Source organism: Phallusia mammillata, chromosome 1 (assembly GCF_965637545.1).
Source record: "Phallusia mammillata chromosome 1, kaPhaMamm4.hap1.1, whole genome shotgun sequence".
NCBI classification, from domain to species: Eukaryota; Metazoa; Chordata; class Ascidiacea; order Phlebobranchia; family Ascidiidae; genus Phallusia; species Phallusia mammillata.
Genome location: NC_137252.1, coordinates 4287540 through 4302082, shown reverse-complemented (window position 1 = coordinate 4302082; position 14543 = coordinate 4287540). Strand labels below are relative to the sequence as shown.

General features: G+C 34.8%; 1 protein-coding gene across 3 annotated transcripts; it reads left to right on the top strand.

Moving 5' to 3' along the window:
• Nucleotides 1-1033: 1033 nt before the first annotated feature.
• On the top strand, nt 1034-5226 carry LOC145230924 (kelch-like protein 38). Of its 3 annotated transcripts, XM_080096312.1 has the most exons (9): nt 1034-1193; nt 1760-1977; nt 2089-2235; nt 2343-2442; nt 3143-3189; nt 3351-3517; nt 4193-4326; nt 4395-4564; nt 4642-4734. In XM_080096312.1, exons 1-7 carry the CDS (start codon nt 1040-1042, stop codon nt 4206-4208), a joined length of 849 nt encoding a protein of 282 aa, XP_079952438.1. In that variant the 5' UTR covers nt 1034-1039; the 3' UTR covers nt 4209-4326; nt 4395-4564; nt 4642-4734. The 3 variants fall into 3 exon arrangements, with proteins under 3 accessions (XP_079952438.1, XP_079952436.1, XP_079952437.1); XM_080096310.1 differs by lacking the exons at nt 4193-4326; nt 4395-4564; nt 4642-4734 and adding exons at nt 4742-4861; nt 5067-5226; XM_080096311.1 differs by having other exon boundaries at nt 4395-4734.
• The last annotated feature ends 9317 nt before the right edge of the window (nt 5227-14543 follow it).

The following is a 14543-nucleotide window of genomic DNA, read 5'->3' as shown; positions in this document are numbered from 1 at the left end:
TGATAGAACCGACTGACAAAAAAATTGAATTCCACCACTGCCTACACGGTATATACATCTTAAAATATAACCGGCATGAATAGATTTTTGGTTTGTCTGGCCACCAAAACAAATATTGTAAAACGTAAAAATGTGTTTACTTTTACTAGCCAAGTTAGGACCAAATTTATAAAAGCAGGACATTTTACAAACCCGACAATTTGTCTGGTATTGGGGTTTTCCCCAAGGTGAAAATCGGTTGTTTTGAAATGAGTAAAAAACTAAAAATGTCCCAACACTCCAAAGCTTTGTAAAATACCACCATTTCTTGAAAAGACAAGTTTTAAAATAAAAGTCATTTATAATATTTTAATAACGAACATATCCAAGCTTTTGTGGCTTATCAATTTTTGCTTGGCGTTGCTTGATTAATGGCATTATGTGCTAAAAGCAGAAATAGTTAAGGATCAGTGATTTAATGTGTATGATTGATTGTTTTGCGAATTTGCTACCATGTCTAATGATCAGAACATCTTGTGTGAAAACTATGCTGAAAAGTTCTTGCCAAAATTTTACAGTAGGTTTGAATATATTCAAATATTATTCCTATTTTGTTGCGTTTTCTATATGATTTGTTGATGTAGAAAACGAATTCTCTTCATGTTTTGTTAATTATCACGACATAAAAAGCATTCTTGATGAGAAATCCTTATTGAAGTTTTCTCTGATATCTGTGTTTTTAGTGATGGGACGATACCAGATTTTGATGCGAATACTGATACCAGTTCCGAGTATATAGTTGTATAAAATGTGATTTCCACACAATAGCGAAAAAAATATATGTAACCTGGCAAAACTTTTTTCCCGATTTTGTGCTGTCTTAAGTAAAATTGGCAAAAAGTTGCCCGTATTCTTATAGTATAAACAGGCCTTCAGTATCGAACGTTGGTATCGAAAACTGAGGCAAAATATTTCGATACCGAGTACGAGTATCGATACCGCTGAAATCTTTCGATACCATTGTTTTGCTCAACATAAAGATGCCATTAAATTTTTACAGATGAAGGAAAAACATTCTCAAACTGTGAGATTGAATGAAGTAAGTGCAGATGCTGTTGAACAAGTGCTTGATTTCATCTACACTGGCAAAATCAGGTTGACTGTTGATAATGTGAATGGCATCATGAAAACAGCATCACTACTTCTTGTGGAAAGTATGTTCTGGAATATTAAAACCATTATACTTCTATAGTTCTCTATGGACTCAGACTATTTTTGCCTTAGAATATGCATTTGTGGCTGTACAAACATGTATAATGTTTAAAACAGTATGATTAGTTTTGTAGACTTGTGCACTGTCTTAAACCAATACCACTTGTGCACATGATTCACTCTAATTTAAATGCTTAAGCTTTACATATATAAACAGTATTTACATATATTCCACACTTCTATCAACATACTGTATTAATGCAACTGGGAAATAAAATTTAAAACAACATGCAAATCAGTTTTTTGATGTGCAAAGCAATGGTTGCAAATAACAAGCAAAAAGTTTGCATTATAATATGTAAACATTATAAAGTGAAAGCGAAGGTTTCTTTCAGCTACATACAGTGAACACTCTTTTGGCCGACACCCAGTGCAGCTTAAAACAAAATAATGGCTGCACAGGCTGAATAGCTGCACCAAGATGCTTAATCTTGTTTGTAATCCTCTTATCATAGTATTAATAGACATCACAAAGTTTTCTTTATAGAATATTTTTGGTTATTTGTAGGTTTGCTTGATATCATCAGTGATTTTCTGGTTGAGACATTGGATCCATTAAGTGCACTTCACTTGAGAGAGACAAGTCGATTGTTTTCACTCCATAAACTTGAGGAAAAAGTTAAAGAATGTATTGTGGAAAATTTCGGTGTTGTTTCCACTCAGGAAAAGTTTATTGAAATTTCTGAAGCAGATTTGAGAAAATATTTATCATTGGATCAAATTAGTGTAAATATTTTTTTCTAAAATTTGTCAAAATTTATCAGAATGAAAAGTTCAGAATGTGTATGGGCATTAGATGATGGAATATTGGCGATAAGTTAAGCATATATGTTTCAGGCATCAGAAGATGATCTGGTTTCTTGTTTGTTGATTTGGGCCAAGGCAGATCTGTCAAAGAGAGAAGAAAGGTTTTTGTCGCTTTTTAAACTGATTCGACTTCAACATGTTTCTGTGGAATATCTGGTTGATACTTTAAGAAATGATGTAAGTATTTTTCTAAAAATTTGTTGTCTTTTGCTGGTTAAACTTGATTTGTTTTTACATTTACAACCAAACCAACTTATATGTGTAGGCTAACATATGCTTTACAGCCTTTAGTGAAAGGAAATCAAAATTGCTGTGATCTTATTGAGAAAACAATGCATTTCCATTCAAAACCTGAGGGAATAAAAAAACAATCTAAACGCCGAGGTATCTGAATATTTTTAACTCTTGTTGAATTATTTGCTAAATTCAATAGTGTCTTGTGACAAATGTTTTGTTTTTTAGAAACATTTTGTTGTCCTATCTTAGAGGCAGTTTGCTTTGTGCTTGCCTAAAGTTTCCTAACGATTTTCAGATTGGAGAATGTGTGTCTTAGTTCTCACTGAACCACTTTCTATCGCCACTCTACCACATGTTTGCTTTTACAGAAACTGAAAATGCCTGTTTATTTAAGGAAAAATATATATTCCTTTTAATTTAAAAAAAGGATTTATGCTTTTCACCTGTTTTTTATGAAACAGTCTAAATATTCTACTGATCAGAAGCAAGTTCTCTTTTACATTTTATTGTCTGGGGGAGATTCGTTAAATTACAAAACTGTTTAGCTCTTTTCTCACTGTGTTTTTCATTCATTTTGGGTTTTACTTGAAGTGTTAAGTGGTGACTCCTGACCTAAATAGTACATCGTTGGTGCAAGGGAAATATTTGCCAAAAGGTCGTTGTTGAGTTTGTATAAAATGCCAGGCAGCAACAGTTTATACATTTATTCCTAAAACATTAATAACAAACACAATTCCAGTTTGATGCAATCTTGTTAATTCTAAATTCTATTTAATTGCATACTTAATTCCAAATTTGAGCTTTAGTGTAATTTGCCTGTAATTTTTTTTTTTATTGACACCAACAGACACAGTTGAAGAAATTTTCATGTCTGCCACAACTACAGTGGAAAAGGTACAAACCTAATATTATAATAAAAATAATTATCAACTTTTAATGTATATGGTAAGTTATATGAATCATTTAACATATTTTGTACATGTTCCTTAATACAAAACTATTATATTCAGTTTTTGGCAGGTAAACATAAATGTTGTGTTGTATTTTTGCATCAGATAACCCAACCACATGTGAGTCATGAAAGTGCTGTTGTGCTTCATGGTGACAAGCTGTTTTTCTTTGGTGGATATTTAAATTCAAACAACAACATTGCCACGAATTCGATAATTTCGTTTGATGGCAGAGAATGGAAAAATGAAGGAAACATGATACATATGAACAGGTTTTTTTTTAAGGTTTGGTTTGGGTGACCGCTAAGTAGTTTTAAGAGACCGCAAGTGTTTCATTTAAATACCAAAAACTGTAGTTGTAGTTGCAAGTCCAAATTTTGGGAAACCGCTGGAGAAATTTGGGGGACCGTTTCGGTCCCCCAAAACACCTTAAAACAAACACTGCATATGAGAACGATGGCAACTGCTGTCTCAGTTCAAGGTCAACTAAATTACATTTTCATCCATCACATTATAACATGCATTAATGCTTGGACAATATGACTTTCGTCCCTTTGGTAAACAGATTTTAATTCCACTATGTTGAGTTGGATTTATTTCGCTTGGTGAAAGTAACACATAGCGACACAATAGCACTGAGCAATCACCAAGCAGGAAATATCTTCAAAACGTTATGTGGTGCAAATAGGGGATGGCACAATTTGTGGATCATGATTAAAGCGCTTTTTTTTGGTCTTTTGCAACTTGGTTTTGACTTATGTCTGATGTCATGAAACTGTCACAGCTAATAGATATATTTTTATAGCTGTGCCATTGTTGTGTTTTAATTCGTTTTATATCAACTTTTAGCCCTGCTGGGCCTGCACTGACCATAAGGCAAAGTTAATCCTAAGTTTTTTGCCTGTTTTGTAAGTAATCCAAAAGTGGTTAGTACTCTTTATGTTTAGAGGATCTGTTATATGACTGAAGTGGTGGATGTGGACCCTCATATTACTGATGATGGCATGAGCATTTGCCATAATGTTTGAATAATTAAGCATGTGGCGCTTTTTACATCTATTTGGCCATCATCATTAAACTTGTAAACAGATCTGCATATAGTGTTCCTGCTTAGAAGTTTTTATCAGACTTTGAACATTTTTTTATTAGGTGACATTTACGTATTTGTGGTGAATTGAATGGAAACTGTGTGCTTTAAACCGAAAAATTTAGTGGTGGGCAATGTGTAGAAGATCAACAAAAACGATCGGATTATGGCAGAAAATGTGCTATGTCTGTCGCAGTTGGAGTTGAATGACATTTACAATTCCAGAAAAATTGTAAAGTGAAATATATGTTTCAATGCTTTGTACTACTAACCCTGTTTCAAGATTTCATGATCAATTTTTGTTTCTAGACAATGTGTTTCTTATTGGGGGTTGTGATCGAAGAGGTGCATGTGGTAATGTGAAAATACTAAAATGTAACTCACAATTCTGTCTGTTTACTGTTTGCAGTACACACAATTACGTCACGGATAAATGTAACCACTGGAAAAACATTTAATGGTCACAATTTGAACCAGGGAAGAATTTCATTTGGTGCTTGTGTTGTAGGCACCAAAATATATGTTTGTGGTGAGAAAAATGCTTCTTACATGCTAAATAAATTTGTTTGAGATTGTTTACACTACAGTTTCAGATTTATGATAGCCATGCAACAAAATAAAATAAAGCTAAAAACTGTGATGATCTGTGTTCCACAACTTAATTTAATTTTTTGCATTTACAGATTTTAAAAAAAAATATAGAATTAAATGTTTGTGTTTATTTTTGCTTGAAGGAGGTTGGGACCAAAATGGTTGTCGTGTATCATCAATTGAAGTTTTTGACACGTCTAACCTCAACTTCAACACTCCATGGACAATTGTACATCAACACCCTCCGTGTCAAATTGGTGAAACATGAGCTGTGTTGATTGGAAATGATCAAATGCTTGTTCTTATGGGGTAAGTAGCTTGTCAATATATTAGTGGGTAAAGTTATTTTTTGCTATAAATGTCACTGATTGTGTTTCTTACAGACACAGTGATGATTTTTATTTTTTTTTTACCACATCACAATTGAAAAGGGAAATCAATACAGGTGCATATTGAAAATGTTTTTTTTTTAATATTAAAAAATGATGGAAAAACTTTTAAGTGTCTCTTTTTGGTGAATTATATTGAAATATTTGTCACTATTTGTTTAATCCCAAATTGTAGTGCACCATTTCCAAATATGGTTCAATAATGCTGATATAATATGTAATTAAAAATAAAGAATTCCCTTTTTAGGGGTTTGTGGGATCAAATTTTATATCAATGTCTTTTGGTTCAATTTATCAATTGGTATTACGTTATTCAGTTCTATTTTTTTACACATAGGAGACAAAACAGGAAAACAACAACTCATTTGCAAACTTGGAACAGCTGCACAAGGATCAAAGTTGTTTAACCTTTAAATCATTATCATAAACTTGTTGATGTTTTTTTATATTAGACTCTTGATCTGATTACCTAATTCCTATTACCTGCAATAAACTTTATTTGTAATATGTTATCATACCAGAACATGTTTTAGTGTCCATTTTTTTACTAAAGTTTGTTATGTTTTTGTATTTGGTTCTTCATGTTAATCCCTAAATCCTATTACCTACAATTCTGCTTATTTTTACCTTTATTGTTTATATGTTATCATTACCAGAAAATCATTTGAGTTCCTATTTTTCACTAAAGTTTGTGATGTTTTTGTAGGTTATATTTTGATCATAGCGTTTTTTATTATTATGCAAGTGTTTTTTAAGAATAATTATGTAACTATTTTTTCTTTACCAATTTGTACTTTTTTACAGTAGACTGTTTTTATACTTATAATCAAGATATTTTCTCATTTTTCTTTTCTGGGATTTGAAAAAATGTTTGCTTTTACTGTCAATGAAACACGGTATTTTAAAATAAAAACCTTCCGTGGTGTCTATCACTTTATCTGCAGTTCATCCCATCAAATGTAAGACCATGTTTTTCAAAGTAGCATGTTGAAATCTATGCATTCAAATATGTTAATACGATTGCATTTATTGTCATGTAGTAGTTTCGTTCGTTTTTATTCTTGGTTGACAGGCAATGTCTTGTTTCTATTTGCATTGGTGTCAAAAAAACGAACTGTTACGTATTATTTGCTCAGGAAACACCTCATCGTAGTAATAATTATAGGTTTTGGTTTGCCTTGTACGACAATTTTAAATCGCCACGAGTAAGAAACCTGCCAATGCAGCACAAAAGCAGGCGGTTTATGTCGGGAGCTTGCGCATGATTTTGCGGGCAAGTCGTCACTGATCGCCGGCAACGGCAGTGCGGTATCACCGATGTCGAATCAACGAAGTTGAACAACTGGGTCAACGTTGTTCAGAGCTTCTGAAAACGAATTCAAAAACTCGTTTCAGATCATGTATATTCCCAGTTTCAATGAATAACTTCGGGGACCATTCCTTTTTTAAACGAGGATAAAATAAGCCCACATAACACGCACAGAAAAGATAGAAAATTACTGACAATTATTATTTCAATCCGAAATGTGTTTTTAAAACATAACGTTTTAGAATTGAGTGAATACTTTAATGCTTTTCTAGTTTGTCACCAAATATACGATGGACGGTTTGTGGACCCACGAAAAAACATCATGGATCAACTATTATAAGAACTACTATCCAACACCACACCTTTGAATAAAAATGTTACCTAAAATTGTCAACCTGTGCCAGCAAAACTGTGTTTGTGGATCAAGAAGTTTTATTGTATAAGAAAACACAAGGCAACAAGGTTTCTTAACCATGCTAAGTCCATGCTACCTTCATTTTGTGAACTTGTTTATTACTACGGGGGTAACCAGTTGTTAATTGTACATTGCACATTAAGTCATAGAGGCTGATTCAACAAAACCGACCAAGTGCTATAAAATCCCCAAACCTACAAAGTGAATTTGAGGTTGGATATAGCCTACCACCCTTGTAATAAATAGCCTATGTGTCAAACCGATGAAAAGGTTTCTGGTCGAATGGGAATAGCCGCAATTCGGCGAACCACAAAATGTTGACTGTGGTTATGTGATAACGCATGGGTATTATTGCAGTGATAACGTATTTTATAGCAACGGTTACGTACGTTGCTGTCAATCATCGCAAGGAAATATCAATTCGCCGACCGCTAGCAGAAATCCAGTGACGGAAATGTCAGTTTGCAATGAGGGAAAGGCTGGTCTTGCATTTCCTTACCAATATCTATAAACGTTGCCATTTGCAATACAAAACGGCCATTTCTATAGTTGCATTCACAGTAAGGGTGGCTTTGTCAGCTTGTGTTCGTTGTCAGTTTAACTAAAAGCTTATTACGAGAAGCTTATAAGCGTTACGAGACAAATTAAATGATTGTGTGCCACCAGGATATTTTACAATTTGCTGGCAGCGGTTATTTGGCACAGCCTAGTTAATTTATAAAGTTACTCAGTTAACCTTAAAATGTTAAAGGTGTGTTCGTCTAATATTTCGAAACAATACTAACAAAGACTATAACCACGTAACAACTTATTGAGTGGGAAAATATTAATGAAAAAAAAAGACTTTTGAGGGTTTAATGTACAGGTAACTTTAAGCAGGATTGTGCACTTTTACACAACGTTTGAAAAGTTGAAACCAGCATACTCAAGGCTATAGTTCAACCAACACACTTCTGTATTTAACAAAATAAACAAACTTGCGTAAAATATGTTGTCTTTCCCAAGTTTTATTGAAAGGTTTTGCATAGAAATCGTAGACAAAATGATATTATTATTGTTTCTATTAATTACTGTGGGTTTTGCACATGAACAATGTCCTGGAGAAGATATCAATCTCGCTCCTCGACCTCTCAAAGGTAAAATTTGTAACTCTTTATTTTTGTACCTGTTTTGAAAAGTTTGTACTAGCAACTAAACTGAACAAAACAACTATTTGTGTCTATTCTAAGAGAAAAGATAATGAATGATTTTGTTATTAACAAAGCGCTTTGTAATTTTGCTCAAAATATTTAGATGCGTAATCTCTACCGTTGTCAAAACATTACTGAATAAAATTAAGTTGAATTTATTTTTACAGAAAACAGGAACCTCACGGTGTGCGAACCCCCGTACAAAGTCCCCAACTGCACCTGCCCTTCTTCAATGTTCGAATGTGCTTGTCACAAGTTTGGTCGGTGTGGGGACAAACCAGGATGTATTGAGATGTCGAAGGTAAATGACTGGTGGAATAACGACTGTGGAGATTGGAGCGAGGAAATGCTACCCATGAACGTTTGCCCTGAAGGAACTTTTCAGTGTGATTGCTTCATGACATTTTGCAAAGGCTTTATCGGTTGTTTTAATGCAGAGTGGAAGTGTAACGGGCAAATTGAGTGCTTGGACGGTAGCGATGAAATTAATTGCACGTGTGAAGCTGATCAGTTTGAATGCCCTTGTCACAAAACTAAGTCATGCGAAGTTGTGGATAGCGGTTGCATCAACAAAAACAAGTTATGTGACTTTTTTAATGACTGTGGAGATTGGAGCGATGAAATTGATTGCACTTGTCCAGTTGATGCAATAGAATGTCCTTGTTACAAAAAGCAAAATTGTCCTTATCCTATTGGTTGCCTTAACAAAACTATACAGTGCACAGGATATAATCTCTGTGGAGACTGGAGCGATGAAGTTAATTGCACTTGTCCATTTGATGAGTTTAAATGTGCATGTGCTGACACAGAAGAATGCCTTAAAGCAGAACGAAATTGTGTTAGTCGAAAGTTGGTGTGTGATGGAAAACCTGATTGTTTTGACGGCAGTGACGAGGCACATCACACATGTAACTGTTCTGGAGTTTACGCGAGATGTCCATGTGATCCTGGTAACAAACGTTGTCCAATTGATGGTCGATGCATACCATTCAACTGGTTGGGTAATAAAATTGAAGATTGCTATGATGGAAGTGACGAACTTTGTTCTGTCGATTACATCACATGTCAATCTTGCGAAATGCTTGCTACAACTTGTAAGAGTGAACAACTTTCCAGGTATCTTGTGCACTCTAATTCACCAGCATCATGCAACACAGTGATCCAAACATCATGTGCCTTTGATCCAAATAACTGTGAAATTGACGAAGTCATATGTTTAACTGCAGTTTGTGAGAATCCGCCAGAATTTTGTCAAGAAGTTTTTATTTGTGAAAATGAAAGACTAGTGACTTCAAAAGACTTTTGTGATGGAATTTACGATTATTCAGGTTGTTCGGACGGCAGTGACGAAATTAGGGAAGGTTTTGGGTTTAAATGCTCTGGATCGTCGAGACAAGGTGTTTGTGTTTTGCCACAAGCCAACATTTATGATTCCACCGCTCAATGTTATGACGGTTCTGATCTTTGCTTTATCAATGACAGTTTCAGGTGTTTTCAATGTTTGGATAGAAAGCTGATCATATCACCCAAGCAAGTTTGTGACGGTATAATCGATTGCTTTGATATGTCAGATGAATGTTTATGTCCAAATCAGAGTTTGTGTCATCAAATACAGGGTAATTGCCCTTCTAATCAAATGCATTGCCACAATGAAACAGACTGTGTTGACCAAAAGACTGTTTTGTGCAACTCAACCATAGAATGTCTTCACCAAACAAATACTAAAGCTTGTCTGAATCTACCAAAGAACGACATTGGAGATTCAATTCCTGGTGGAAAAGATATTGTTCAACGTGTGATACAACTTACAGCTCAACTGAATTTGAAAGTTGAAAATATGTATTTTTTGTATTGTAGGCAATCCTCCGAAAACCATTCCAACTTTAGAATGGATCCAGTTTGTCCGAGCTACTTTAAATGCTTGTCAAATCCAAGAGCTACATTAAGACCTCGTAAAGTATGTAATGGACAACCTGATTGTGACGATAGTTCTGATGAATTTGCGGAACTTTGCAACAATTCAAGCTATTATTGCAAAAATAAAGACAGATTCTCCATCAACAATAATAATCTTTGTGACGGAATAATTGACTGTGAAGATGAATCTGACGAAAGCAAATGTCGATGTGGAAGCAAACGATTTTATTGCACAAACAAACAACCGTTGTCTGTTGACTGGAAAGTCGTACAGAATGGAATTCGGGATTGTTCGGACGGAAGTGACGAATGTGTGAACTTGGCCAGTGACGCATTTGCAGATGTCAACGAAATGATTGCCAATCCATTTTATCGGGTAATTTTTTGGATCACGGCAGTACCGGCTTTGGGAGGAAACTTATCAGTAATTGTTGGGACTATTTACAGTTTATGTCAGGTGAAAAAAGACCGAAACCTTTTCAATAACACCCGGATTTTTATTTTAAACCTGTGTGTCTCAGATTTTCTCATGGGAATTTATCTGCTTGCAGTTATTGTGCAAGGAACTCAATTTTCGGGCTCGTATTGTTTGTATGACAAGGAATGGAGATCAAGTAGTTTGTGTTCAGGACTTGGAGCGCTTGCAGTGATATCGTCAGAATCGTCTGCATTTACTATGACAGCCATGACAACTTTTCGCATGTTTTCAGTTTTTAATCCATTTTCTATTCGACATATGGGCGTGGGTAAAGTTGTGCTTGTCGAAATATTTTGTTGGACAGCCGCGACCCTTCTGGCCACTGCTCCATTACTAAGGGTTACTTCTGAATATTTTACAACTGATGTTTGGTTTCCAAACAACCTCTTTGGAACAGATTTTGTTTCCCGAGAAAATATGACTTTGCTTGCAGAAAGAATTTCTTTGACAAAATCAGACCGTTGGATTGATGTGAAACAAATCATTGCAGAAGCTTTCCCACGAAATTCCATTAAAGGGGAGTTTGGATATTATGGAGAAACAAGCGTTTGTATGCCACGTTTGTTTGCCACAACTAGTGAATTTGCTTGGGAATACTCAACATTCCTCATCACAATTAACTTCATCATGTTTATCTACATGGTGGTTGCATATGTTCTCATTTACAAACAGAGCAACCGTATGAAAGAGTCTAGAAGCAATGATGCCAGCTCCAAGATGCAGAAGAGAATCTCGAGATTAATTTTGACCGACTTCTGTTGCTGGATTCCAATTTGTGTCATGGGATATTTGAGTATTGGAGGAATCAAGATGCCACCAGATGCTTACGTGTTGAGCGCTTGCCTGTTGCTTCCAATCAACAGCGCCCTCAATCCCTTGCTTTACTCCAAAACCATTGGTCAATGTATGAGCAAGGCAAAAGGAACTTGGGTGGATACGAAAGTATTTACTCTGCCCACTTCTGTCAACCCTGTTCAGTTTTTTACAGTTAGATACAACCCTAATGCTCAGGAGGAAAACAGAGTGGTAGAAATAGTTGATTAGGCGTACGTCGTGGACGTTTGTTTACATGATAACATGCATTGAATGATGCAAGTTTTGAATGTTATTTGGTAGAAATTCAAATCAACATTTAAAAAAAATATTTTTATTTTTGTCGTTTACGCTTTTTGTCTTTAAAATAAATGTTTGCTTGAAATACCTTTTTAACTTTAATGTTGCGTAAAAACTTTAATCTTAACTTTAATGTTGAGTAAAAACTTTAATGTTGACTTAAATGTTTGCATGGGCAAAGCACAGAAAGCTTGGGTGAATACAAAAGTTTTTATTTTGCCAAACTATGTAAATCCATCCACGATATTCACCGATAGATACAAAGCTGACACTGAAAAAGAAAGCAGTATGATTGAAATCGTTGAATACATTGATCTTTTCTTTACACCTTTTATGATTACATGTAATTTGGGATGCAACACAATTTGTCAGATACTTTTAAAATTATGTGCATGTGTGTTTTACTTTAGCTTTCTTTGCTGAACTTTTTTGTCTGAAATCGTTGCCTTGTATTTTTAAACAAAGAAACCAGTTGACTTTTTGGCAATGTTTACTTGTACTTAGAAAATGGGGCATTGTTAAAAGTTTCATAACGAATATGAACGAAAAGTCAGCGGCCAAATTAAAACTAGCATTGAATTTCATACCGCAGTTTTCATGCTTGAAATAAAATGAATCGAATTTCTAGCCGACGAAAGTAAACTTTAAAAAGTTTGGCATGTATGAACGGTCACACAATGCCAAAAAGTTGGCAGAATTGCAAATAGCCTAAATTTAATTAAAATATATTTTGGTAAATTAGGTTGCCCTTTGTCAGATTTCTATCAACCACCTTGCAACCACATAAGAAAAAATACACCCATTAACGTCATTGTTGCACAGCAAGTGACATCATCACTGGCGACGTCATACAGTCGCCAGGACCAGGAATTGGACGTATGAAATAAGTAAACTGTTTTTAGCATATTATGCAATCACGAGTCAACAGAGACTTTGTTTGAGATATGAAGACAGCAGTACGAATAACAACAGAGTGCTGTCAAATTTGACAAGCTTAAAGTCATCCTCTATTACTTTATGAAATATATATATTTCACCTAAGTTGTAGAAGTATTCAGTATCATATTCAATTGTCTTCTAAACCAGGCCTGCAGCATGGACAAAAATTAACATCCGTAAAAAAACGTTTAGGGCAGAACACAAATTGAATCACTCATCAAGGAAGTTGATTAGGTTTTTAAATAGTATTACAAATGCAGCACTAGTTTAATCTCATATATTAATTTTAATTCGCAATATCTTAAACGGAATAAAATGCACTCAACCTGTTGTTAACAATGTGGAGTTGAATTCAGCTTATTGATAGATTAGAGACTGGAATTTAAATTAAAACCGTTTAACATGCGACTTTGCATTGACTTACGCTATGGATGAACTTCAGTTTTACAAACCATATTTGATAGTCTAAAATTCTTTGCTTAGAGGGAAATCGTTAAATAACAAGTCATTCTAGTTGGAAACCACTTGACTAAAATAAAAACCACATAATCTAGCACGTTGGCAAAGATTGTCCTCGATATCAACTCTGTTTAAATGATGTTTGTGTAGTTTGGCTGTGGTTAATTGGAAATGCAAATGTTTTATGCTGGAAAGCGCCGATATGTTTATGTTGGAAAGACAATTGTCTTAATTTGTTGCCTATAGAAACACACATTTTAAAAAATAGGTAGTAGGTCGCATTTTTGATTGGATTTGTCCAAAAACAAACAGTTCCTGTAGGAAGACACATTTTAAATATTAGCCAGTAGGTTAACACACGTTTATTCACTCATTTATTATCACGCGCTAATAACATGGTATCAGTGCAATCGTTCTCAGTACAACGGGTCAAAAAGGCATGTTATGTGATGATAACATAACGCAACAACACAACATTGGTGGAGGAGCTATGGTTGAATGTTTCCTGTGTTTTCCTGATAAGGTTTGGGATCTTAGCGATAAATGGAGCCCAGAGAAGCCGAAATGGTAGGAAGCGCATATGTAGTCAGTTGGAACGAGTGCCATTGTTAGCGTGTAAAATAAGACGAAAACGCGTTCAAAAGTGCAAAGCACAAGCGTTGCAATGGGATAAAATGGCAGATACATGGGAAGCATTACAATGCAAAAATAAGAATCCTTGCGGACAGTGAAAAAATACTGGTGGCATGGAATGATTGCTGACAAAAACTAAATTACAGTAGTTTCTTTCGTACGCAACAAAACCCAATTGTTCGTCCTAATAAGTCAACTCCGTTTTACATCAAGCTATTTAGTGAACATTGGTAAAAGGTGATCATTCAAAATCTAAACGTAACTTAATCAATGCAGAAAAACAGTGTCAATAGATGCAATGCTATCACACAAATACATACACACAGAAAAAGCAACAAAGCAAAAGCTGAAAAACAAACACACCACATGTGTTTAATGATGAGAGTGACAACATGCGCAGCACTTGTAACTTTGTTGCTACTTTAGTTTTGACAAAATACAGTAGCTGTACGAGCATGGAGGAGAACGGGACGAAAGTTTCGATGTCTCTTTCTAGACGTCATTATTATCCATTCTTTTAACACCACACAGGGTAAAAGCACACAGAAAACTGTTGCAACGCTGATGAAAACTGAGTTTAAAGGTGTAAAAGCGACCAATAGCTAATCAGTAGTATCTTTTTTATGTTTATCCTTACAGCGGCGTACACCAACAAAACACGACGCAAAAACAATGGAAACATATATACAGTTACGTATTAAACTTAGAACAACGGTCGCAAAAATGAAGTTTTCAGCTGACTTTGAACAACCGCAAACTAATTGTTTGAACTATCACC

Coding starts and splice junctions, on each gene's coding strand:
- LOC145230924 (XM_080096310.1), top strand. CDS start 1,040: ATGAAGGAAAAACATTCTCAAACTGTGAGATTGAATGAAGTAAGTGCA. Junction 1,194..1,759: donor ATCACTACTTCTTGTGGAAA/GTATGTTCTGGA, acceptor GGTTATTTGTAG/GTTTGCTTGATATCATCAGT. Junction 2,443..3,142: donor AAAACAATCTAAACGCCGAG/GTATCTGAATAT, acceptor TGACACCAACAG/ACACAGTTGAAGAAATTTTC.